Raw genomic sequence first — 26,994 nt, 5'->3', positions numbered from 1 at the left:
TTTATATACTTTCCAGAAAAGCATTTTTAAACTTACAAGATGTTAAAGAAAGTCAAACAGCTAACCCAGTATGACTCAATTTCACTGCACACTTTTTATTGTGGGACTTGTTTTTTGCTGCTACTTAATACTTCTTGTTCTAACTCTACAAAAGGGCTTACAGTTTATAGCCAAATTCCTGTGTATTTATTGTCTTGTGTATCTACACTTCTGTTCTGTGTATTTATTCTCTTGTACTCAGGTATTTGCACTTTATGTAGTTTTGCGTACTGTTCTGTGTTGCACCAAGGCCCCAGAGAAACAAAATTTCATAACACTGCATCAGGCTATATGAAGGAATGACAGTAAAAACCCAACTGAACTTGAATGTGAACTTGAACTTGAGATGGCCATGGATGTTAGCAAATGCCCATGGAAGTCATTGCATTGTAAGTTTGATATTCATTGATCAGTGTGACTGAGAAAACCTTTGGCAAATCCAAAATATTATGCACTTCTCAGCTGAAGATACAGCACTTCACTTTCCAGCAGACATGTTGTTCTTCATCTCATGGAGGTTTTATTTTGCTTGTGCAGCATATTGTTCACAAACTTAATTTCTGTGATATTAAGGCACTGGAATATTTTATTGTTTATTGCTTACAAGAAGCTTCACTCAGCCATGTTAAAACTGGGGCTTTAGCATAAGTGCCATGCCTGCGCCATCGTTGCAACGAGGAACACCTGATACCCAGCCTGGGGAGAGGCATAAAAGGAGCAGACGGACAACACCAGGTGCGGAACCTAGTTCAGCAAACCCTTGCTCTTCAGTTCACAAGCGCTAACTTACCTTCACTTGTTCTCCCGTCTTCGTTCCCTTCCCTGCCTACCCCGTTCTTCCCTTCGCACTTCTTTGATCCCTGCTGCCTTGTCTTCGGTTCTGACCACTGCTTGATCAACGATCATGGTCTCGGATTGTCCTTCAAACCCTGTTTGTGCCTCGATTGACCCAGCTTGAATAACGACTATGGCTTTGGATTTCACTTGGAAATAAAGACCTGTGCTCTGCATCTTGTGTCTGCCATCTTGCTTCAGGCGAAAGCCATGGCAGAAGGTTCTGCCCACTCCTTGGACACAGTGGAGCAGGACCGGTCCAGCGCACACTCGCCGCACAGGAAGCACGCCTGCGAAACCTGGAGCAAACATTTAATCGCTTGGCTGATGCATTTACCAAACTGGTAACCACTTCACAAGACCAGGGGACGCTGACCCCAGGGGAGACCGGCAGACGTTGACGCCCCACCTCTGGCAAGGCATCTGCGAGCGATTGCCCCGCCGCCGTAGGCGCCAGAGCATGACTTGAGACTCGCAGCTCCAGCCAGGTTTGATGGCACCCCATCCCGTTGTGCTGGCTTCCTGATGCAGCATGAGCTGGTCTTTTCCTCTCTTTCTCATGTGTATCTGCGAGCTCAAAATCACATTGTATACCTCATTTCCCTTCTGACGGGGAGGGCACTTGACTGGGCCATGGCAGCGTGGGATAGCAGCTCCCTAGAAACGTATGAAGAGTTCAAGAAACGGTTCCAGGCTGTCTTTGGGCTCCCACTCCAGGATTTGAATGCAGGGGAGTGTATTTTAGACCTACGCCAAGGTGACCGTCTAGTGGCCAACTACGTCATCGAATTCCGGACCCTGGCTGCACGAAGTGGTTGGGGAGACAAAGCACTCTTAACTTGTTTCCGAAGAGGTTTGAACCCCCGCCTCAGAAGGGAGACGACATTCCGGGGGGAGACCTGGACCTTAGACACCTTTATCGAGACGGCGATTACGTTGGACAATCTAGCTCGGGACAGGGAACCGTGGGCCAGAACCCTCCCGGAGTGCCTTGGGCCCCAACATGAGGAGGCTGAACGCATGCAGCTGGGGCCCGGACGGTTGACTGCCATCGAACGCCAGCACCGAATCCAGGACCATCTGTGCCTCTATTGTGAAAACCCTGGCCATGTGCAGCTGCAATGCTCGGTCCGCCCCCAGGTTCAGGTGAGTGGAGCCCTTGGCTGTAAGAAACTTACCGTACCTGTTGTTTTATCTTGGGGAACAAAGAAAGTGGTGGCTCAGGCCCTAGTGGATTCACAAGTCGCGGGGAGTTTCATGGATGCTAAATTCGTGCTAGCCCACCAGATTCGCCGTAGATGGTGTGAGACCCGGCTAAGATTAAGCGCACTAGATGGCCAACCCCTAGGAAAGGGCTACATGGATTCCCAAACAGACCTGTTACAAGTACAAGTAGGAGTCTTTCATCAAGAACACTTGTTGTTCTATGTGATCACGCCACCAGAGTTCCCGGTAATACTCGGGTTTCCATGGCTGTCATCTCATGACCCTTCCTTTCGCTGGAGCAAAGGGGAGCTAGTGCCCTGGGGGCCGCAGTATAACAAGACCTGTTTACAGCTTCCTTGTGGAGCCACCTCTGTTGAAAGCGCAGGCACTGACTCACCAGTCTCTATTCCCCCCAGGTATCAAGACCTCGCAGAAGTGTTCAACAAAACCCAGGCAGCAGAACTACCTCCACAGCGACCCTGGGACTGCGCTATAGATCTCCTTCCAGGTGCCACGCCTCCCCGGAGCAGGGTGTACCCGTTGTCCCGACCCAAACAACAGGCTGTACAGCAATACATCTCCGAGTCACTCGCCACAGGTATTATCCATCTGTCCACATCTCCCGCATCTGCCGGGTTCTTCTTCATAGAGAAGAAAGATGGGGGCCTACTACCCTGTATCGATTACCGAGGCCAAAACCGAATCACGGTTAAGTATCCACATCCCTTACCATTGATCACCACTATTTTGGAACAGATACAAGGAGCACAGTGGTTCACCAAATTAGATCTCCGTAGTGCATACAATCTCATAGGAATCCGGAAGGGGGATGAATGGAAGACTGCCTTCAGTACTTCCCTAGGTCATTATGAGTACTGTGTGATGCCGTTTGGCCTAGCAAACTTCCCTAGCATCTTTCAGGCCATTGTAAATTAAGTCTTGGGCAATCTAGTAAACAATGGGGTACTGGTTTACCTTGAAGATATATTAATCTATTCCCCTTCCATGGAACACCATGTTAGTCTCATAAGGCGAGCATTGCGTCGACTGCTACAAAGTCGACTTTTTGTCAAACTGGAAAAATGTCAGTTCCACCAGAAACAGGTCACCTTCCTGGGGTTTGTATTTAGTCCTGATGGCATCGCAATGGACCCAGGTAAGGTGCAACCCATTGTGCAGTGGACACCTCCAACCACAGTCAAGGCCCTGCAACGCTTTCTAGGCTGCACCAACTTTTACTGTCGATTTATCTGAAACTTCAGCACCTTAGCCGCACCCCTCACTGCCATGACCGCAAGTCCCACACCTCAACTCCACTGGACAGCCAGCGCACAACAGGCATTTGACACACTGAAGCAAAAATTCATATCTGCACCGATCCTTCACCAGCCCGACCCAGAACTGCCTTTCGTAGTGGAGGTGGATGCCTCTAAGACCGGAGTAGGAGCTGTTCTCTCAGAGAAAGGGTAACCCAGCGAAGATGTACCCATGTGCTTTCTTTTCTAGGAAGTTATCTCCAGCTGAACGCAATTATGATACAGGCAACAGAGAACTTCTAGCTATCAAACTGGCCCTGGAGGAATGGCATCACTGGCTGGAAGAAGCCAAATACCCCTTTGTAGTCTTCACGGATCACAAGAACCTAGAGTATTTACAGAATGCTCAACGCCTTAATCCTCTACAAGCCAGGTGGGCTCTTTTTTTTTCTTGTTTTAACTTTACTGTGACTTACAGACCAGGCAGAAAAAACACCAAGGTTGACCCATTCTCCCAGATACATGAAGACCCTGTATCCAAACCTGACCCAGACTTCGTTCTTCCAAGACACTGCTTCGTGGCTCCCATACAGTGGAACTTCTCCCAAGACTTAGCACAGGCACAAACCACCGAGCCAGAACCTCCCGGCAAGCCTGACGGGAAGCAATATGTACCGCTAGGGATGCGGACCACCTCCTTCAGTGGGCACATGACCACCCCGCTGCAGGACACCAGGGGTACGGTAAGACATTGGCCTTCTCTCCAAGACGACGTCTGAGATAATGTCCTGGCATGCCGTACTTGCGCACAACCTAAGCCTTCCTGCCAAAAGCCTGCCGGACTACTCGTACCCTTGCCGGTTCCAAACCGCCCCTGGTCACACATTGCCATAGACTTTCTAGTTGATCTCCCGTCCTTAGAAGGTAAGACCACCATTATGACCGTCCTTGACATATTTTCTAAAGGTTGCTGCTTGATACTGCTCCCAAAGCTCCCGACCACTCTGGAAACGGCAGAACTATTGTTTCAGCATGTTTTTTGCTTCTTTGGGATACTGGAGGACATCGTGTCCGATCGCGGACTCCAATTCACATCCCGCTTGTGGAAGGCCTTCTGGGGAAAATTAGGAGTGACAGTAATCCTGACATCTGGCTATCACCCCCAGGCTAATGGGCAGGTGGAAAGACTACAACAAGACATCGGACACTTCTTACGCAGCTACTGCATGAATAGCCCCCAGCAATGGGTAAGGTATCTCCCGTGGGCCGAATATGCACACAACACCTTGACTCACTCCTCCGCAGGATGCTCCCCATTCCAGTGTGTTTTAGGATACCAACCTCCCTTGTTCCCTTGGCACCCAGAGTCAAGTAACATCCCTGCTGTGGATGCTTGGTACTGTAGCAGCAAAAAGGTATGGCAAAAGGTAAAAGAGCACCTTCTTCACAACCAAACCAAGGTCAAAGCACAAGAGGACCACTGTCGATGACCCCTCTCCCTAGTACCAGGACAACGGGTAGGGTTGTCCACTCGGGGGCTCCGGGGTTCCTATATGTCGAAGAAATTAAGCCCCAGATATTTGGGTCCTTTCAAAGTCCTACGGAGGGTGACTCCGGTGTCCTATCATCTTCAGCTACCATCACATTTACGCATCCACCCAAATTCTCACGTCTCCTTCCTGAAACCTTGTGCCACCTCCTTGCACCAACCCACGCCTGTCTCGCCAGATCCCTTCCCGTTGCAGGATGGAGGAGCGTCAGCCTATACCATGCGTGCCCTGCTGGATTCCAGACGCAGGGGTGGCATGCTACAGTATCTTATTGATTGGGAGGGTTATGGTCCAGAAGAACAAAGCTGGGTGGCAGCAAAAGACAATCTTGATTCTGATTTGATTTCTGATTTCCATAGGGATCATCTTGAACGCTCCGCGCCGCAACCCCGGGGACAATCCGAAACCTATAAAAACATTACTGAACTGGTGAATTCAGTTTCAGAGATGTAGTTTACCCTTGTATTTTCATAGTGATTGAACATATTATTGATCAAAATTATAGTTTAGCTTTAGTTCATGTTTCCTTCAACATCAACTACATTTTAAAAAATATTCCAGAAATTTATTTTCTATAATATTTCAGCTGTTTCAAAATATTTCACCACAGTGGTTTGACTAAATGTTTCCTGAGAAACTTTCTGATTTGCTCCAACACCTCTTCTGTCTTTAGTGTGTAAATAATAGGGCTGAGAAGAGGAGTTAGCACCGCTGTCAAAGACATGTTCAGAATTCAAGTGTTACCGTCAATCTTGGTATATATCAATGCAATGGTGTAAGTCACTAGAATGGGAATGAAAAATATGGCCACCAAAATCAAGTGCACAGAGCAAGTTTTGAATGTTTTCCATTGTCCATCGACAGATTTGATCCGGGAAACTGCAGTGATGATGAACACATATGACATTAAGATAGAACCTAAAGGCAAAAAAATGACAGCACACAAAAAGAAATATCTTATCTGTTTTTGTTTGTATCTGTTTTTCTTGCTTTATGCCTGTGTTAAAGCGCTCTGTGTCACTGTGTGAGAAGAGCGCTCTATAAAAATAAATAAATCTTCCAGTTTGGGCTGTTCTCACCACAAGCGATCTGGAAAACTGGGCCATGGTCACAGAAGTAGCCTCTCGAAAGCCATGATGACCAATAAGTAAGATTCTGTTACATAAAAAAGTGAACAAAGAACATCTGAGTCAGGCACAAGTTGTACGCCACAATCCTTGAATAAAAAAGAAATTGGTTAACACATTTAGGGGTGAGAGCAGTGCTGTATTACTTCATTGGGGGCAGTGGTGGCGCAGGGGGCTTGGCTGGGTCCTGCACTTTGGCCGGTCTGGGGTTTGAGCCCTGCTTGGGGTGCCCTATGATGGACTAGCATCCTGACTGGGTCGTTCCCTTTCCCCTTGCAGCCTTGCACCCTGTGTTGACGAGTTAGAGTCCGGCTTGCCGTGACCCTGCTTGGGACAAGCAGTTTCTGACAATATGTGTGTGTCTGTATGTGTGTGTGTGCGTGCGCTACCTTATTTGTTTTCCTATCAGCTCTTTAAGTAAACTGGATTCTAAATATCTGAAATTAGGTAATTTAGACATTTACAAAATATTTCCACTTCCAAAACAGGAAATGTCCTGAACTTGTACGAAAATGCTCATTGTAGTCAAACAGTGACAGTTATTATACAAATCATAGTGAATCACTATGTATTTCCAAAGAGCTGCTCTATGCCACCCTTGCAACCCCAACCACCATTCAACAGCACTGCCCAAGTGCATCATGGGATTGTTTACAGGTGCACTGACAGTCAGGAATCGCTGTAAAGCCAGTTACATCATGACCTCTTGGCTGTAACATGGGGACTGCTAAGGCAGGGATGCCCTCTCACAGAGCACTGCTTATCAAAACAAAAGGCTCCTCTGGGTCAAGTGCAGTAGCTCTTAATTGACTTGCTAATGATGCTTTGTTAGCTTTGTTTTGAAAGCTTTTCACAGTGGCAGGGAGACTGGGGAGGTGATGACTGGCAGGGCAATCACAAGGGTGAAGACACTGGCCTTCACCTAATTAGTGTCACAAGAAGTTGCAACATGAATTAGTGCAGAAGGACACAGCTACATGCAGAGGGTGTACAGGGGTCACTGGGAAGTCCTGGAAGATGGCAGCATTCCCAAGGCACAAAGCTCTGAGAAACATTTCCAACTCATATTCTTTCAGTCAAAAATAATTCTGAGGGTTTTTGGAAATTGGAAACATAATATGCGTTTATTTTTGATGCACATTCATTTCTCTCCAAATGACATTTACATATTGTTCACTGTAGTGCAATAACCAGTATATGTTTTCACTTACTTTCCATAACCGCTTGTGTAAGTCATGGTCACAGTAGCCTGGAACTTAGCCCAGAAGCATAGGGCACAAGGCTAAGAACAGTAGACCCTGTACAGGAAGCCAGTCCATTGCAGGGAAGCTGTGTACATGCATAAGCTGTGCTGGGTCATAAGTTAACCTTAAACACATGTCTTTGGGCTATAGGATCAAACTAGAGCACCAGGCGTAAACCCACACAGACACAAGGAGGATGTGCAAACTCTACAAGAATCCTACAACCAGACTGCCCAGGTGCTGTGAGTCCATAGTGCTACCTTCTGCACCACTGTGCTGCCCCCATATATATTCTGTAAAATGAAAGTATCCATCAGAAATCTGAGGACAAGGGGGGCAGAGAGGTGCAGAGGTCAGTGTTACCCTATAGTCCCAGTAAACCTGAAAGAATAGCAGCTATAAAATAAAAACATCAAATCTCTACAATTATTTGTCATTTAAAATTCAAGTAAAAGTCAAAACAGGGCTGTTTGAGCCTTGGTTTGAGTCCAGATGAGTCTGTGTATAGTTTGTATGTTTTTCCCATGTCTGTGTGTATTTACTGTGAATACAGTGAGTATCTCCAGAGCTATGTTGTCGGGAGCAGTATGCTCCTGGTAGGGTCTCCCAAGGTGAACAGCTCTGGAGTGAAGATCCAGACTAACACAATCCAAAACCCCCATGAAAAAAGAAGACAGGAGAATGTTTATCCTGCCTGGGATAGGGTCACCTGGACCTACCCCTGGAGCCAGGCCTGAGGGTAGTGTTCCCGGGAGAGCGCCTGGTGGCCGAGCAGTCCATATAAACTTGCTGGGCTCAGCCTGAAAAGGCAACATGGGGGGCCATATGGGCCCACCACCTGCAAGGTCCAACATGGGGGTCAGGTGCCATGCTTTTCAGGCGGTAAGAGGGGGCAGGCTGGCACGTGGCGTTAATTGGGTTAGGGTTAGGGTTAGATGGGCTCACCTCCACTCACAGTATTAGCTCTGGAACCAAACTCCTCGATAGAGGGTGGTTTTTCTCATACTCAGGAGTTGCACAGGATGACAGGCACCAGGCGTGTGTGGGGATACTCACAAGCCTCCAGCTGACTGCCACACAGTTGGAGTTTATCCCGGTGGACGAGAGGGTTGCCTCAATGCAACTTAAGGTCGCAGACCTTGGTTATTGTCTACAAATGCATCAATAGAACTGCTCACAGCTATATACAGGACTTGATCAAACACTACACCCCAACCAGACCCCTTCACTTGTCTACTTCTGCTTGCTTGGTGGTCCCGCACACAAAAGGTAAAGCACGGAGGTTCTCGGTTCTGGCTCTATTGTGGTGGAATGACCTTCCCCTCTCACTCAGAACTGCGGAAACTCTGTCTACATTCAAGAAGGATCTGAAAACTCACTTTTTCCGTACCCATTTCGTCCAAGATCTCTCCAGCTTATCTATGGTGTAAATGTTCATGGACAGCAACTTCATGAGCATCCCCAGATAAGCCTTTATTCAGCCGCTATTCTGGCATTGTATGTGATTGTTTGTGTATCTTCTAATATTTAAAAAAAAAAAAAATTGGTAGGAGGGTATCAGAATTTGTCTATCCTGTGTTTTATGCACCTACTTGAACGATGAACATCGGTGCAGCAAGTGGAAGGTAACAAACTAGGCTTACTTGAGGGTCACATGTCTGTAGCTATGTCTCTTTCTCTTAATGTAATGCATAAAGTGTACTTTTGCTAGGGGGTGCGGTGGCGCAGTGGGTTGAACCACAGTCCTGCTCTCCGGTGGGTCTGGGGTTTGAGTCCCGCTTGGGGTGCCTTGCGACAGCCTTGCGACAGCCTTGCGACGGACTGAGGTCCCCTCTCCCTCCGGCCTTACGCCCTGTGTTACTGGGTAGGCTCCGGTTCCCCGTGACCCTGTATGGGACAAGTGGTTCTGAAAGTGTGTGTGTGTGTGTACGTGTACGTGTACGTGTACGTGTACTTTTGCTGAGATGTATGTCACTTTGGACAAAAGTGTCTGTTAAACGTATGCGCTTATGCACCAAATAGCAGTTCAGAGTATTCAACCTTCTTGGAGAAGATGGGTGAGGTTTTGGACCGGGCCCCACCTACAGATTCCGTAGTCCTGCTGGGGGACTCTTCAACGCTCACGTTGGCAATGACTCGGAAATCTGGAGGGGGGTGACTGGGAAGAACGGCTTGCCTGATCTAAACCTGAATGGTGAAATGTTATTGGACTTCTGTGCTAGTCATGGTTTGTCCATAATAAACATCATGTTCGAACACAAGGATGCTCATAAGTGTACTTGGTACCAGAGCTCCTTAGGCTAAAGGTCAATGATCGACTTTGTAGTCGTTTCATCTGACTTGAGGCCACATGTTTTGGACACTCAGGTGAAGAGAGGTGCTGAGCTGTCAACCGATCACCATCTGGTAAGATGGATCAGATGGTGGGGAAAATTGATGAACAGACCCAGTAGACCCAAGCATATAGTGAGGGTGTGCTGGAAACAACTGTTAGAGGACCCTGTCCTGAATGATTTTAACTCACACCTCCGGGAGAGCTTCCCTCATGTCCTGGAGGAGGTAGGGGACATGGAGTCTGAATGGACCCTCTTCAAAACCTCCGTTGTAGAAGCAGCCAGGCATAGCTGTGGCCAAAAGCTTGCTGGTGCCAGTCATGGTGGCAACCCAAGAACCAGCCGGTGGACAGTGGTGGTGAGGGAAGCCGTCAAGTTGAAAAGGAGGGCTTTAGGGCCTGGTTGGCTCTGCGAACTCCTGACACAGCAGATAGGTATTGACAAGCAAAAAAGGCAGCTGCGGCTTTGGTTGCAGAAGCAAAATCTGGAGGAGTTTGGAGAGCTATGGAAAAGGACTATTGATCGGCCTCAAAGAGGTTCTGGAGAACCATCCAGCAGCTCAGGAGAGGTCGGAGGAGCTTTCCTCAAGCTGTGCTCAGCAAAAGTGGAGAAACTCTGACCCCTAATGAGGACATTGTCAGGAGGTGGAAGTAGCAGTTTGAGGAACTCTTAAACTCGAGAGATATGCCTCCCTTACAAGAGTCAGGGCCAAAGGCTTCCGGAGTATCAGAGTCCATTTCCTTGGCGGAAGTCACTGAGGTGGTTGGAAAGCTCCACGGTGGCAAAGCACCGGGGATGGATGAGATTCGCCCGGGACTGCTTAAGGCCCTGGATGCTGTAAGGCTGTTGCATAGACCTCGGGGACAGTGCCTTTTGGATTGGCAAATTGTGGTTGTTGGTCCTTATCATTTACATTTACATTTTTTCATTTAGCAGACACTTTTGTCCAAAGCGACATACGTCTCAACAAAAGTACAATTTATGCATTACATTGAGAGAAGAAGACATAGCTGCCGACATGAAAGTCTCAAGCAAACCTAGTTTGTTCCCTACCATTTGCTGCACTGAGGTTATCATTAAGAAAGGGGACCAGACAGTATGTGCCAACTATCGGGGTATCACACTTCTCAGTCTCCTTGGGAAGGTATATGCCAGGGTGCTGGTAAGGAGGCTCTGGTTGATAGTTGAACCTCAGATTGAAGAGGAACAATGTGGAGTCCTGGCCGTGGAACAGTGGACCAGCTTTTTACCCTCTCACAGATAATTGAGGGGGCATGGGAGTTCACTAATACAGTTTGCATGTGTTTTGTGGACTTGGAGAAGGCCTATGACTGTGTTCCTCAAGAAATTTAGTGGAAGGTGCTTAGCGAGTGTGGGGTGCCGGGGCCACTACTGCAGGCCATTCAATCTCTGTACACATGGAGCGAGCGCTGTGTCCGCATACTCGGCATGAAGTCAAGCCTGTTCAATGTGGGTGTTGGACTCCACTAAGGTTGTGCCTTGTCCCCACTCCTGTTTGCGGTTTTCATGGACAGGATTTCAAGGCGCAGTTGAGGTCAGGAGGGCATTCTGTGTGGGAGTTGGAAGGTGATGTCTCTGCTTTTTGCGGCTGATGTCATCCTTTTGGCACCATCACATGGTTGCCTCCAACATGTACTGGAACGGTTTGCAGCCGAGTGTGAAGCAGCTGGTATGAAGATCAACACCTTCAAGTCTGAGTCCATGGTTCTCTCACGGAAAAAGATGGTATGCCCCCTCCAGGTAAGGGGATTGAATTTGCCCCAGGTGGAGGAGTTCAAGTATCTTGGGGTCATGTTCACGAGTGAGGGGAGAAGGGAGGGTGAGATTGGCTGCAGACTGGGAGTAGCAGCAACAGTAATGCGGTCGCTGTACCGGACCGTAGTGGTGAAGGGGGAGCTAAGCCATAAGGCAAAGTTTTCCATTTACCACTCTATCTAAGTCCTTACCCTCACCTATGGTCATGAACTCTGCGTAATGACCGAAACAATAAGATCACGGATACAAGCCGATGAAATTAGTTTTCTCCGCAGGGTATTGGAACTCACTCTTTGTGACAGGGTGAGGAGTTTGGACATCTGGGAGGAACTCAGAGTAGAGCCACTACTCCTCCACATTGAATGGAGCCAGGTGAGGTGGTTCAGGCATATGCTGGGCGCCTCCCTTTGGAGATATACCAGGCACGGCCAACTGGGACGAGGCCCTGAGGTTGGCCCAAGACCTGATAGATAGATTATATCTCCCAGTTGGCCTGGTAACGGCTAGGGATCCCCCAAGCTGAGGTGGAGGAAGTTGCAGGAGACAGGGGCAGCTGGGCCTCTCTGCTCTCCCTGTTGGCACTGCGACCCTAGAAGGACAAGCGGGCAAGAAAATGGACAGATAGATGGACAAATTACTTAGAACAAAAGCAAAGCGTCACAACTCTTCAGATGCCAAATTTTTAGAGGTACAGACCTCCAGGCTCCAGAATCAAGTTCATTGTTTTAGAAAAACCAGAATAATTGAAAGAAAAAAGCTAACTGTAGTAAAATATTGACATTACTTAAGTGGTTATTACAGTTGATATTAAACACCTTTACAATCCACTTCAGAAAGTAAGGCTTTCTATTTGAAGTTCAGGATGATTCTCATTTAGCACATCTACTTCTTCATTTTTGAGTACTAGTGAAGTGATTTTATGTGAGATATAGTAATGCAGCAGGTACTGTTGCTGCCTCACAGTGCTTGGAGTGTTTGAAGGTAAGTTCAAATCCAGTTCAGTCTGTCTGGAGCTTGTGTGTTCTCCCTGCATCTCCTTCCACAACCTAGGTTATGCAGTTCAGAAGAACTGAATGTTCAGGTGCCTGCTGTTTATGAGTGTGATTACCCTGTAGAGGACTGGCTTCATTGCCAGGGTATATGTGCTTGGCATTGTTTTCCAGTGATTCTGGGATAGGCTTTAGACTAACACAGTACAAGAGGTTTAATCCAAACATTGTTCACAAAATATTAGTAAAATAGATGCACCATTCTGTCCCAAAAAATAATTTGACATTTATGGATCACTTTCTGTCATTTCATCAAAATTGTAAAATATTTCTGTACTTCAGACACATACATGGAGATACCAATAGGGTTGCCAACCAGCCCGTACTATAATCCAAAATTGTTCTGTATTTAAGGGATAAGAGTTGCGTTCCGTTTTAAAACCATACCGAATGCGGTTTGTCCCGTATTTTAACTTTTCACACCCAGAGACATTTAAAAGTATTTATTACATATATTTACTGCATACATAAACTTTGCAGTTCACATAAAAGTGTTAAAAGATTAGGAAAACAAATCGCAAAAATGGATGTGAAACAGAGCTGTGTTGTGTGTGTGAGTTCGACTGTCATTGGCCATTCCTACGTTACTCAATCACTCGCCTCACGCAGAACTGAACTGACTGCTCTCAACTCCTTTTTCATAAGTCTTGCGAGAAGTACTCATAGAAAAATTGAGGAGGAAAGAGAAGGGTCTTTTTTGTTTGTACTTTAACCGGTCTGAATATTGCACTTTTGTTTGTGCTGTTCATAAAAATTTGTGAAATGCAGTCTACTTTCAGTCAGTTGCTGTGCTTACAGATAAATTGTTTTCACTTTTTTGAATTTGTGTCTGTTCAATAAAGTTAAAAAAAAATCACTCAAAAGGACTGTGAATCTATTCCCCATCAGTTGTGTAACAGTGTTATAAATGGCCTAGGCAGATGCTATTGTGATATATGTGTGGTGTGTGAGACTTTAGCATGACATTAAAATTTATTTATTTTTTACAACTGACATGCATGTCAATGAGCTAAAATCAAGTTAAATTTGTCTCAGATTAATTTTGCATTTAATTCAGTCAAGCAGAGATTTATTTTTTTACACATGTACATTAGCTACAAAAAATATTTTGAGTGACACTTATACTGTTCATTATTTTCCTATAAAGAACCCAGAAGTGCTTCTTATTTTCTTCTGCAGGGATTGGCAACCCTACATATCAACCTCAAAGTACTGTATTTTTTAATAAAACTGGATCATGCACAACAGCACACCTTAAGGATGAGCAGGAAGAAGTTTTATTGTTCCACATGTGTGAGAATATATGGAGAATATCTAAAGAAACAAAAATTATTTGATTATTAATCATACAATTACAGTTCTACTTCAACATTTAAAAAATAAGGTAAATAATACATTGAACAGTTTGTAAGACAAAAAACCTAAAGAATAGCATGTTGTAAAAACAGGTAAATGGCTTTTATTGATACTGAACATGTCAGTCAGAGACACAGTATTCAAGAAACAGTATAGGAACTAGCACAAAACATGCCTACAAGTCACACTCAATCATGCAACTCCTGCACACAGTTTATCATCTTAGACAGACATCCCACAATGCACAGCAAGTCAAACTTAGAAGAAACATTAGTAAAAACCTATAAGAACATTATGGAACTCGTGAATTCAATTCTATAGATCTAGCTTACCCTTGCATTTTCATAGTTAGTGAACATATTGATCAAAGTAACAGCTTAACTTTAGTTCATGTTTCCTTCAACATCAACTACATTTTACAAAATATTCCAGATATTCATTTTCTATAATATTTCAGCTCTTCCAATATATTTCACCACAGTGGTTTGACTGAACGTTTTCTGAGAAACTTTCTCATTTGCTGCAAAACCTCCTCTGTCTTTAGAGTGTAAATAATAGGGTTGAGAAGAGGAGGTAGCACCGCTGACAAAGATGTGTTCAGGATTCGAGTGTTACCGTCAATCTTGGTATATATCAATGCAATGGTGTAAGTCACTAGAATGGGAATGAAAAATATGGCCACCAAAATCAAGTGCACAGAGCAAGTTTTGAATGTTTTCCATCGTCCATCAACAGATTTAATCTGGGAAACTGCAGTGATGATGAAAACATATGACAGCAAAATGAAACCAAGAGGCACATACAGAACAGTAAACGTAAAGAAATAAGCTATTTTCCAGTTTGGAGTATTGTCACTGCAAGCAATCTGAAAAATTGGGCCATGGTCACAGAAGTAGCTCATCACTGTAGGAACTGGCTTGCAAAATGACAAGTGAGTGATCAACACTAATGCAGCTACAAGAATTGCAAAGGCCAGGACCCAGCTGAAAACTATGATGCCAAACATGCGTGTGTTCGTGATAATCGTGCTGCTCTGTAGAGGGAAGCAAATGGAGACCAACCTCTCAAAAGCCATGATGACCAGTGAGTAAGATTCTATTATATAAAAAAAGTGAACAAAGAACATCTGAGTCAGGCACAAGTTGTACGCCACAATCCTTGAGTCAAAAAGAAATTGGTTAACGCATTTAGGGATGAGAGCGGTGCTGTGGCTCACATCCACAATGGACAAGCTGAACACCACCATGTACTTCGGGGTGTGAAGAGTTTCTGACTGCCATATGATCATCATTAAGAACATGTTCCCCACAAGAGTTCCGATGTAAACAAAAGCCAGGAAAATAAAATAATATTTAGAGTCTGGCAAAGACTGAAGCCCCATGATCAAAAAGCCAATTGGCCGGTTAAAAGTTAAGTTCTGTTCCATCCAGGCGTGTTGATAATGATGGCAGTTACTTGTTTTCTCTGCTTGAAAGTAAGAGATGAATGAATAATACCTGCCTGCATATCAGTTTGAAGTATCAGTCACCCTTGTTGTTGCCAGTATCAGTAACAAGAAAACTGCCATGAACAACATCCACAATAATGGTAATGCCAACCCAAAGCAGGCATAATGATATTTCACTCCAAGACGTCTCATTTATATGTAACTTTCAGCCAAAGGAATTAAAGGACTAACATTCTGTATTTGCTCCCCCTAGTGGACGCTGACAGAGATCAGGATTCCCTTGATAATCACATTTCTAGATATGAACAAAAGGAGGTTTCATCAGTCTGTGCAAAGTTAAAGGTACACTACATTATTGGATCACAGATGAATGCACAATTATCAGATTTTCTGAAATAGATGGGAGAAGAAATTTAGTGTTTGATGAAGTAGGGAGGAGTAAACTCACCTCTGCAGCACTTATTCCACAGCTGTTGTAAAACTTGTCATTATTGTAATTGAAGCTATCAGTTCAAATATATACTGTATGTAGGAGGCTATTGTTAAGAGAAACTGTATAAAATAACATGTAGCTATCAGCTTTGAAGCTGCTAACAATAATGTGGAGCTGATGTAAACACATCATTTGTTTGTCCTATTCACGTTAACAGCATAATATTCAGATAAAATGTTATATTCTGAACTTTTTCCATCCTCTTTGATTTTAAAAAAATGATTTGAAATATGAGCTTACTTTGTCACTTTTTTCAGGTGTGCTGAAACCTTATTTGTTTTTTTCTATCAGCTCTTTATGCAAACTGGATTTTATATATCTGAAATCAGTTCATTTTACACATTTTCAGAATATTTCCACTTCCAAAACAGAAAATGTCCCGAACATGTACAAAAATGGTCATTGTAATCAAGCACTGACAGTTATTATACAAATCAGAGTGAATCACTGTGTTTCTAAAGAGCTGCTCTGTGTCACCCTTGCAGCCCCAACCTCCATTCAACAGCACTGCCCAGGTGCATCATGGGATTGTTTACAGGTGCACTGACAGCTAGGAATTGCTGTAAAGCCAGTAACATCATGATTTCTTGGCTGTAACATGGGGATTGGTAAAGCAGGGATGCCCTCTTACAGTGCACTGCTTATCAAAACAAAAGGCTTCTCTGGGTGAAGTATGTGTTCAGTTACTTTCCATATCCGCTTGTCTGTCTCATGCTGACAGTAGTCTGGAACTTAACCCAGAAGCACAGGAAACAAGGCTAAGAACAGTAGACCCTGGATAGGAAGCCAGTCCATCTCACGGGTGCTACGCTCATGCATTCTCACATTCACACACCATAAACTGTGCTGGGTCATAAGTTAACCTTAAACACATGTCTTTGGGCTATAGGATTAAACTAGAGCACCAGGCGTAAACCCACACAGACACAAGGAGGATGTGCAAACTCTACAAGAATCCTACAACCAGACTGCCCAGGTGCTGTGAGTCCATAGTGCTACCTTCTGCACCACTGTGCTGCCCCCATATATATTCTGTAAAATGAAAGTATCCATCAGAAATCTGAGGACAAGGGGGGCAGAGAGGTGCAGAGGTCAGTGTTACCCTATAGTCCCAGTAAACTTGAAAGAATAGCAGCTATAAAATAAAAACATCAAATCTCTACAATTATTTGTCATTTAAAATTCAAGTAAAAGTCAAAACAGGGCTGTTTGAGCCTTGGTTTGAGTCCAGATGAGTCTGTGTATAGTTTGTATGTTTTTCCCATGTCTGTGTGGGTTTACTATGAATACAGTGAAGTGCAAAGGTTGCTGTTACCCTATAGTCCCAGTAAACCTTAAAGCATAGCAACTATAGAATTAAAACATATAATCTCTACAATTGTTTGTCATTTAAAATTCAAGAAAAAGTCAAAACAGGGCTGTTCGGGCCTTGGTTTGATTGTCATGTGTTTACTGTGAATACAGTGAGTACACTTCAGTTAAATTTGCTATGCTAAACTGCCAGAAGTATGTATATGTGTGTGGCTACCCTGCAATGGACTCATGTCAACACCCCACTGTAACACTGTTAGCCTCGTACTTCCAGTGATTTTCGAGACACACGCCAGACCCCTACATCCTTGGCCAGGACAAGCGATTAATTAATAAAACAGAATGAGTGAGAGTAAGTAAAAAGAAAATGAATATGTCTTACCTCTTTTCCAAATGCAGTGTCGAAAAACTCCCGAACACAGAATGGCAGGGACGTTTTTTAGTTACAGGACCATATTTCCAACTAAAACAATGTAAGGAATTCAAAAAGCTTCACATATTTACGTGCAAAGTTTCCTGGGCATACGTGAGATTCCAAAAAGTTTCAAAGACACCCATGTGATTCAGAAAAGCTTTGCTAAGCATAAAAATAAAAAATAGTTACTATCCTAGAACAAACGGCTAAAAAATAAAACCAAAATTAAGTAAAATTAAGTAGACTTTTAACACTGACTATTATTTAATTTTATTAGACATGATTTAGGGTGGTGAAGGGGTGAAGTTAGGTTGGGAATGTAATGAATTAGAATTTTCACAAATTAAAAAAAAATTAATAATTAATTTCATTATTTGGTTTTTTTATATTCACTCAGTTTAGAGTGGTATAATTGGGAATAAGTTTGCATTATATCTTATAATGGTTTGAAATTTCAATTAAACCTCTGAGCCCTACCTACATTTTATGATCACAAAATAAAAAGTCCATGCACACATTTGTTTTTCATGATGTTATTATTATTAAATAAATTAATTTTTCAGAGTTGAGCAAAGTTGATGCTACTTGTGAAATGTACATGGGGCACAGCAAGTAGTGCTGGTGTGAGGAGTGTGTAGAGTTTGCATGTTATCCCTGTATTTGCATGTGTTTCCTGTGAGTGTTCTCCTAGAACAGCCCAAAGACATCATCATTATCCATGGTAACTAGGCTGCTAAATATTACAGAAATGCATATACATAAATGCATAAATACTGCGTACTCATTGTACATTGCTTTGGCGAACACCGTCTGCTAAACGAAGAAATAATAATGTAAAGTAATGTATTACTGGTATGTAGTTCTGTGTACGTTGTATGTCTGCAATTAGAACAAATGTTAATGGTTACAAGTAAGAATGTTGCAAATCCTGGAAGCTTCAAAAAATTGAACTCTCAATCAATTCTATGTGCAGCTACCTGTGTAATGCATGCTGGTTTAAACAGTGCCATTAGACAAGCTGGCCGTACTTGAACAATTTCCTGTCTGTACCTATGTCTCTCTGTGTACAAACACACACACTGTCTGAAGCCGCTTGTCCCAAGCAGGGTTGTGGCGACACGGGGCCCAGCCCAGCAACACAGGATGTAAGGATGGAGGGGGAGGGAGCATACCCAGGATGGAACGCCAGTCTGCCGCCAGGCACCTCAAGCAGGACTCAAACCCCCCACCCACCCAGAGAGTGGGACTCAGCCAAGCCCACTGTGCCACTACACCCCCCTATCTTGGTGTAATTCATTTATATTTTCTCTGAATTCTCTGTTGTTGGAGAAAAATGTCAGGTGCATGGTGATTAAACATAGAAACTTATGAACAAGATTGCCATGTCAATTTCCTAGAGAGACCTTATACCTGTATTATGTACAACAAGAACCCTCAAGGATGGAGTGAAAAAAACTTTATAATTCTGTATGTGTATGAATACATGTAGAACATCTAAAGAAAGGAAAATAAATAATTTGATAATTTTATACACTATTTCAGTTGTCGTTTAACGTTTAAACAAGAAGGAAAATAACACATTACACAGTTTATGAGAGATAAAATTGGAAGAACAGCATTCTGTAAAAACAGGTAGATAACTGGAAATGGCTTTTTTATGATACTGAACATGTCTGAGACACAGTCTTCAAGATACAGTATAGGAACTAGTACAAAATATGTCACTCTCAGTTATGGAACTCCTGCACACAGTTTCCCAACTTAGACAGACATCCCACAATCCCACAATGCACAGCAAGTCAAACTTAGAATGAACATTAGTAAAAACTTGTAATAACATAACTGAATTGATAAATTCTGTCAACTGTGTTCAAAAGCACAAGTCTAGTTACAAGGCACCACCAGGGACCTAATTTACCGTTTTCCCTCTCAGCACTGTCACAGCTGTGTACCATTATACAACAATTAATGAAGGGAAACTGCCTTGTTATGTTGAGTCACGAAAACTATTCAGTAATGAAAAAAATGTGCCCATTTACTGTAAATGGTATATTATGATATTTTACCATATGTGGGTATTAAATTTGGGGATAAAACAGAAACGTTGCCATTGAAACTAAAGCTAATCAGTTTTTTACTTCATGAGCATTTACCTCACAAAAGGGTTTTTCAAGAACAAATTGCCTGTGTAAGGTGAAAAAAAATGCAACAATAATATTTTGCTGAAGAGTTCATTTTTCATAGGTAACAATTGGGTGATATTTCATAGATCTAGCTTATCCTTGTGCTTTTATAGTAACTGGACATATTACTGATCAAAATGATAGTTTAGGTTTAGTTCATGTTTCCTTCAACATCAACTACATTTTACAAAATATTCCAGATATTCATTTTCTATAATATTTCAGCTATTCCAAAATATTTCACCACAGTGGTTTGACTGAATGTTTTCTGAGAAACTTTCTCATTTGCTCCAACACCTCCTCTGTCTTTAGTGTGTAAATAATAGGGTTGAGAAAAGGTGGTAGCACCGCTGACAAAGACGTGCTCAGGATTCGAGTGTTACTGTCAACCTTGAGATAAATCCATGCAATGAGATAAATCACTAGAATGGGAATGAAAAATATTGCCACCAAAATGAAGTGCACGGAGCAGGTTTTCAATGTTTTCCATCGTCCATCTACAGATTTGATCCGGGATACTACAGTAATGATGAACACATATGACATTAAGATAAAACCTAAAGGCAAAAAAATGACAGCACACAGAAAAAAATATCCTATCTTCCAGTTTGGGCTGTTGTCACTGCAAGCAATCTGGAAAACTGGGCCATGGTCACAAAAGTAGCTCATCACTGTGGGAACTGACTTACAAAATGACAGGTGAGTGATCAACACTAATGGAGCTACAAGAATTGCAAAGGCCAGGACCCAGCTGAAAACTATGATGCCAAACATGCGTGTGTTGGTGATGATCGTGCTGCTCTGTAGGGGGAAGCAAATGGAGACCAGCCTCTCAAAAGCCATGATGACCAGTGAGTAGGATTCAGTGACATAAAAAAAGTGAACAAAGAACATCTGAGCCAAGCATAAGTCATATGTCACAAATCTTGAGTCAAAAAGGAACTGATTGATGCATTTTGGAACGAGGGCAGTGCTGTGGCTCACATCCACAATGGACAAGCTGAACACCACCATATACTTCGGGGTGTGAAGAACTTCAGACTGCCATATGATCACCATCAAGAAAATGTTCCCCAAAAGCGTTCCAATGTAAACAAAAACAAAAAAAAGAAAATAATATTTGGAGTCTGGCAAAGACTGAAGCCCCATGATCAAAAAACCAATTGGCCGGCTTAATGTTACATTGAGCTCCATCCAGCTTAGTATGTTAATGATGTTTCTTCCTTTCTATATCTCAAATCAGTTTTTTTTCAAAAGTCCATTAAAAGCTGAAAAGAATAGATGAAAATTCTCATTGTTTAGTAAATTGCATTTTTAAATAGTCTCCCTTTTCAGTTCTAGCATCAGAAATAAAATAAACTTCCAGAAATACAAAGGCTCAGTTACACTTTTCTCTTCCTACAGTCAAAGCAACAAAATTTCCTCTCAAAACTTTGCATTTATATTTATCAGCTTGTAAAGAAAAGCAAATGACAAACCCTCTTTCTGTGTTTCCTCCCCCTTGTGACCACAGAGAGAGATCAGGCCTCTCATGATAATCACAGTTACACAAGACACATAATGATGATGTAACACACAATCATTTGGTGTGTTGTGTCTTTCAACATCAGACATCAGTCCATTGCCCAGTCAACCAAACTGGGGGTGATCAGATTCCAGGCTGTACCCAGATAGGTCTTCTTTTGAAACCACTGCTCACGTCCTTCTACAGAGCCATTTAGATGCCCTCTCTGAAGCCTTAGTAACCTTATTTTAATGAGATACATCTTGTCCCCCAACCTTTTCAGTGTCATTGTTCCACCAGCTTCTGTACTTCTTCATCTCCTTGTCCTCCTCTGTGCATTCTTCCTTTTGCCTTTTTCTCTTTCTAGAAGGTTCTGAAAGCAGCACAATGTCTTAATGATGTCTCAACAAAGATGGCTGGAAAAAAGAATTGCTTTTATATAATTTATTATTTTCATGCTGTCACCAGAAGCCCACAACTGGATGAGTCGTGAATCTACCCTTTTACCTCCTCTAACAAAGGTTATGGCCTGGCTGGGAGGTCCAATGACGCACTGTCCTCGTGCTGACTGCTACAGTCTTCAAGATCTGGTCATGGAACCAAAGAATGTGACAATCTCTTGGTACTCTTGTTCAGCTGTTGAGGATGTGCTCCAATGTTCCTCTCTTTGGGCATAATGAGTATGATGGCAAATCATCTGTTTCATAGCTAGACAGGTTAGATGGACTTGGACACATGTCATGAACTGCCTAGACCAATAAATTCATACACTGAGGCTCTGCTCTTCTAATCTTTTCTCCAGATACCTTGTATTCTAATGCCTATTCCTAACTTGTCAATGCTCCCTGCTGCAGCATCCATACCGTGCTCACCATCACTCATTCCTCTTGTGCTGCATACACATCCTCCCGCATCAGATTGTGCTTTTCCTTTCCTTGAGACATGTCATACCTCTGAGATGGGGAGTGACACTGCCTATACTAACCCTTCCCTCAGTCTCTGAGCCCACTACCCCATGCAGGAGCCAGGACTCTGCCTTCTGCACTGTTGCCAATGTACTCCACTTCCAATCTGTTCTTACTTTGGTGCCTGCTCTTCAACCAACGGACTGTTCAAGTCTTTGTATTGCAGTAATTCTCTTGGCTGTGTTACCCTCAATTCCTTCTCTAAGTTCCTGAACTGACAAAACTTCAGCTCGTTCCTCTGTTTGTGCAAGCCAATATTAATCTATTAGCCTCTATCACTTGATCATACATGCAGTACAATATGCACTTACATTTATTCATTAAGCTGACACTTTTCTCTAAAGCAGCTTATAATGTCAAGCTACTTACAATTGCTTACCCATTTACACAGCTGGGGAATTTTAGGGCAAGAACATTGCTCACAGGTACTATAGCCAGAGGTGAGATTCAAAGCTACGACTGTTGAGTCCAAAGGCAGCAGCGTTAACCACTATACTACACTATTTGTTGAGGATCTATACTTATCTAATAGCTGTACATTTATATGTATTGGGGAAAGAAAAACAGTCATACAGAAGGGGCTGAAGACCGGAGGTAAGGTAATAGACTCAAGTGCGGGTCAGCTTTATTACAGAACGGGTCCTCCAGGACAGACGAAAACAGTGGTCAGGGACAGGCTAGGGTCGTTCAAGGTTCAGATGTCATTACACGGGGGAAGCAGGACACAGTAGTCAGACAAACAGGCAAGAGTTAGAAGAGTTATATTAGGCCAGATTAACAAGCTGCAGGTGCAGTCGTTTGGCTTGATCCCAGGGGCATGAAAAAACACTTTGCTTAAAATACAAATTACAGAGAACAAAAGCAAAACTTTACAACTATTCAGATGGTAAATTTTGAGAGGTACAGACCTCCAGGCTCCAGACTCAAGTTCACTATTTTAAAAGAACCAGAATACTTGAAATAAAAAGCTAAATGTAGTAAAATATTGTAACAACCTGTGTTACTGTTTGTTTGGACAAGAAAATTTGTTAAGTGTAAATAGTTGCATTATGGGAAAAATGAATAAAGTGTGCAACCATTGGGGGGACTTACAGGCAAAATAAAGGGGTGTCCGTGTTTGCTAGAAGGGAGAAAAAGAAGAGAGAGCCTGGGGATGCCAAGTGAATTAGGAAAGCTGGCTGATGTGCAGGTCCTTGAAGAAATAGAGTTCTCAGACTGAGAGCATTATTTTCCTGTGTGCTGGTGTTCAAATAAAACATTTGAGATAAATACTGCCTCTGTGTCCTTCCTTGCCCTATCCAAACCCACTGTACACCACAATATTGGCATTAAGTGGCTATTACACTTAATACTGAACACCTTGACAATCCACTTCAGAAAGTAAGGCTTTCTATTTGAAGTTCAGGATGATTCTCATTTGGCACATCTACTTCTTCATTTTTGAGTACTAGTGAAGTGATTTTATGTGAGATATAGTAATGCAGCAGGTACTGTTGCTGCCTCACAGTGCTTGGGGTGTTTGAAGGTAAGTTCAAATCCAGCTTAGTCTGTTTGGAGCTTGTGTGTTCTCCCTGAATCTCCTTCCACAGCCTTAGGTCATGCAGTTCAGAAGAACTGAATGTTCAGGTGTCTGCTGTGTTTATGAGTGTGATTATCTTGTGAAGCATTGGCTTCATTGCCAGGGTATATGTGCTTGGCATTATTTTCCAGTGATTCTGGGATAGGCTTTAGACAGAGTACAAGAGGTTTTCACCCAAAAATTGTTCACAAAAAATGAGTAAAATAGATATACCATTCTATCTAAAAAATAAATTTGACATTTATGGATCACTTTCTGTCATTTCATCAAAACTGTCAAGTAATTCTGTACTTTGAACACAAACAAGGAAATACCAACCTCACAGCACCATTTTTTTAAAAGAAAACTGGATCATGCACAAAAATACACCTTAAGGATGAAATGGAAGAAGCTTGATTATTCAACATGTGTGGGAATATATGGAGAATATCTAAAGAAACAAAAAAAAAATTGATAATTTATTATACAATTACAATTTTACTTTAGCATTTGAAAAATAAGATGAATAATACATTAAACAGTTTGTAAGACAAAAAAATTGAAAGAATAACATGCTTTAAAAACAGGTAGATTATTGGAAATGGCTTTTTAATTGATACTGAACATGTCTGAGACACAGTCTTCAAGAAACAGTATAGGAACTAGTACAAAACATGCCTGAACTCCATGCAAGTCACTCTCAATCATGCAACTCCTGCAAACAGTTTATCATCTTAGACAGACATCCCACAATGCACAGCAAAGGAAACATACACTAAACAATAGTAAAAACCTATAAGAACATTACTGAACTCGTGAACTCAATTCTATAGATCTAGCTTACCCTTGCATTTTCATAGTTAGTGAACATATTACTGATCAAAATGATAGTTTAGCTTTAGTTCATGTTTCCTTCAACATCAACTACGTTTTACAAAATATTCCAGATATTCATTTTCTATAATATTTCAGCTATTCCAAAATATTTCACCACAGTGGTTTGACTGAACGTTTTCTGAGAAACTTTCTCATTTGCTCCAATACCTCCTCTGTCTTTAGTGTGTAAATAATAGGGTTGAGAAAAGGTGGTAGCACTGCTGACAAAGACGTGCTCAGGATTCGAGTGTTACTGTCAACCTTGAGATAAATCCATGCAATGAGATAAATCACTAGAATGGGAATGAAAAATATTGCCACCAAAATGAAGTGCACGGAGCAGGTTTTCAATGTTTTCCATCGTCCATCTACAGATTTGATCCGGGATACTACAGTAATGATGAACACATATGACATTAAGATAAAACCTAAAGGCAAAAAAATGACAGCACACAGAAAAAAATATCCTATCTTCCAGTTTGGGCTGTTGTCACTGCAAGCAATCTGGAAAACTGGGCCATGGTCACAAAAGTAGCTCATCACTGTGGGAACTGGCTTGCAAAATGACAGGTGAGTGATCAACACTAATGCAGGTACATGAATTGCAAAGGCCAGGACCCAGCTGAAAACTATGATGCCAAACATGCGTGTGTTGGTAATGATTGTGCTGCTCTGTAGAGGGAAGCAAATGGAGACCAGCCTCTCAAAAGCCATGATGACCAGTGAGTAGGATTCTGTTATATAAAAAAAGTGAACAAAGAACATCTGAGTCAGGCACAAGTTGTATGCCACAATCCTTGAGTCAAAAAGAAACTGTCTGACACATTCAGGGATGAGAGCAGTGCTGTGGCTCACATCCACAATGGACAAGCTGAACACCACCATGTACTTCGGGGTGTGAAGAGTTTCTGACTGCCATATGATCATCATTAAGAACATGTTCCCCACAAGAGTTCCGATGTAAACAAAAGCCAGGAAAAGAAAATAATATTTAGAGTCTGGCAAAGACTGAAGTCCCATGATGAAAAAGCCAATTGGCCGATTAAATGTGAAGTTCTGTTCCATTCAGGCGTGTTGATAGCAGTGGAAGTTTCTTGTTTTCTCTATTTGAATTTTATTCAGATTTAAGTTGAAAGTAAGAGATGAATGAAGTAAAACCTTCCTGCATATCAGTTTGAAGTATCACTCACCCTTGTTGGTGCCGGTATCAATAACAAGAAAACTGCCATGAAAACCATGCAGAATAATGCTAATGCCAGCCCGAAGTGGACATAATGATATTTCACCCTAAGACGTCTGTCTCATTTATATGTCACCGTCAGCCAATGGAATTAAAGGACAAACTTTCTGTATTTGCCCCCCCCCCCCCCCCCCCCCCCAGTGAACAGTGACAGATATCAGGATTCCCTTGATAATGACATTAGATATGAAGTAAAACCAGGTTTCATCAGTCTGTGCAAAGTGAAAGGTACACTTCATTATTGGAACACAGATGAATGAGGAATTATCTGATTTTCTGAAACAGATGGGAGAAAACATTTAGTATCTGAAGAAGTAGGGAGGAGTAAACGGTCCTCAGCAGCACTTACTCCATAGCCATTGTAAAACCGTGTCATTATTGTAATTGAAGCTATCAGTTCTAATATACACTGTATGTAGGAGGCTATTGTTAAGAGAAACTGTAAAAAATGACATGTTGCCAACAGCTATGAAGCTGTTAACAATAATGTGGAGCTGATGTACACACATCATTTGTCTGTCCCATTCACATGAATAGCAAAATTTTCGGATAAAATGTTATGCTCTGAACCCTTGCCATCTTCTTTGATAAGACAAAAATGCTTTGAAAAATTAGCTTGTCATGTCTTTCAGGTGTGCTGTATTACTTTATTTATTTTCTTATCTGCACATTATGCAAACTGGGTTCTTTATATCTGATATTAGTTCATTTACACACACTGGCTGAAACCACTTGTCCTGAGTGGGGTCATGGTGAACTGGAGCCTAACCCAGCAACACAGGGCATAAGACTGGAGAGGGAGGGAACACACCCAGGATGGGATACCAGTCCATGGTTAGGAAACCCAAGCTGGACTTGAACTGTGGACCCACCACAGAGCAGGATGCAGCCAAACCTGCTGTGCCACCACAGCCCCCTCTTAGTTCATTTAGACATTTACAAAATATTTCCACTTCCAAAACAGGAAATGTCCTGAACGTGTACGAAAATGTTCATTGTACTCAAGCAGTGACAGTTATTATACAAATCATAGTGAATCACTATGTATTTCCAAAGAGCTGCTCTATGCCACCCTTGCAACCCCAACCACCATTCAACAGCACTGCCCAGGTGCATCATGGGATTGTTTACAGGTGCACTGACAGTCAGGAATCGCTGTAAAGCCAGTTACATCATGACCTCTTGGCTGTAACATGGAGACTGCTAAGGCAGGGATGAGCACTGCTTATCAA

General features: G+C 42.6%; 3 protein-coding genes and 1 pseudogene across 3 annotated transcripts; all 4 read right to left on the bottom strand.

The window, feature by feature from the left end:
• Positions 1-5,486: 5,486 nt before the first annotated feature.
• LOC114910392 (olfactory receptor 2AT4-like) lies at positions 5,487-8,650 on the bottom strand (annotated as a pseudogene).
• Positions 8,651-14,242: 5,592 nt separating this feature from the next.
• Positions 14,243-15,196, bottom strand: LOC108929439 (olfactory receptor 8G1-like). Its single transcript, XM_018743951.2, has one exon. It carries the CDS (start codon positions 15,194-15,196, stop codon positions 14,243-14,245), a length of 954 nt encoding a protein of 317 aa, XP_018599467.2.
• A 4,663-nt stretch (positions 15,197-19,859) lies between these two features.
• On the bottom strand, positions 19,860-20,813 carry LOC114910391 (olfactory receptor 2AT4-like). The gene has a single exon (XM_029250876.1). It carries the CDS (start codon positions 20,811-20,813, stop codon positions 19,860-19,862), a length of 954 nt encoding a protein of 317 aa, XP_029106709.1.
• Positions 20,814-24,633: 3,820 nt separating this feature from the next.
• LOC114910390 (olfactory receptor 2AT4-like) lies at positions 24,634-25,587 on the bottom strand. Its single transcript, XM_029250875.1, has one exon. The coding sequence runs from the start codon at positions 25,585-25,587 to the stop codon at positions 24,634-24,636; it is 954 nt and encodes a 317-aa protein (XP_029106708.1).
• Between the last annotated feature and the right edge of the window lie 1,407 nt (positions 25,588-26,994).

Source organism: Scleropages formosus, chromosome 4, assembly GCF_900964775.1.
Source record: "Scleropages formosus chromosome 4, fSclFor1.1, whole genome shotgun sequence".
Taxonomy (NCBI): domain Eukaryota; kingdom Metazoa; phylum Chordata; class Actinopteri; order Osteoglossiformes; family Osteoglossidae; genus Scleropages; species Scleropages formosus.
The sequence above is the reverse complement of the archived record's forward strand: the minus strand, read 5'-3'. Positions and strand labels throughout refer to the sequence as shown.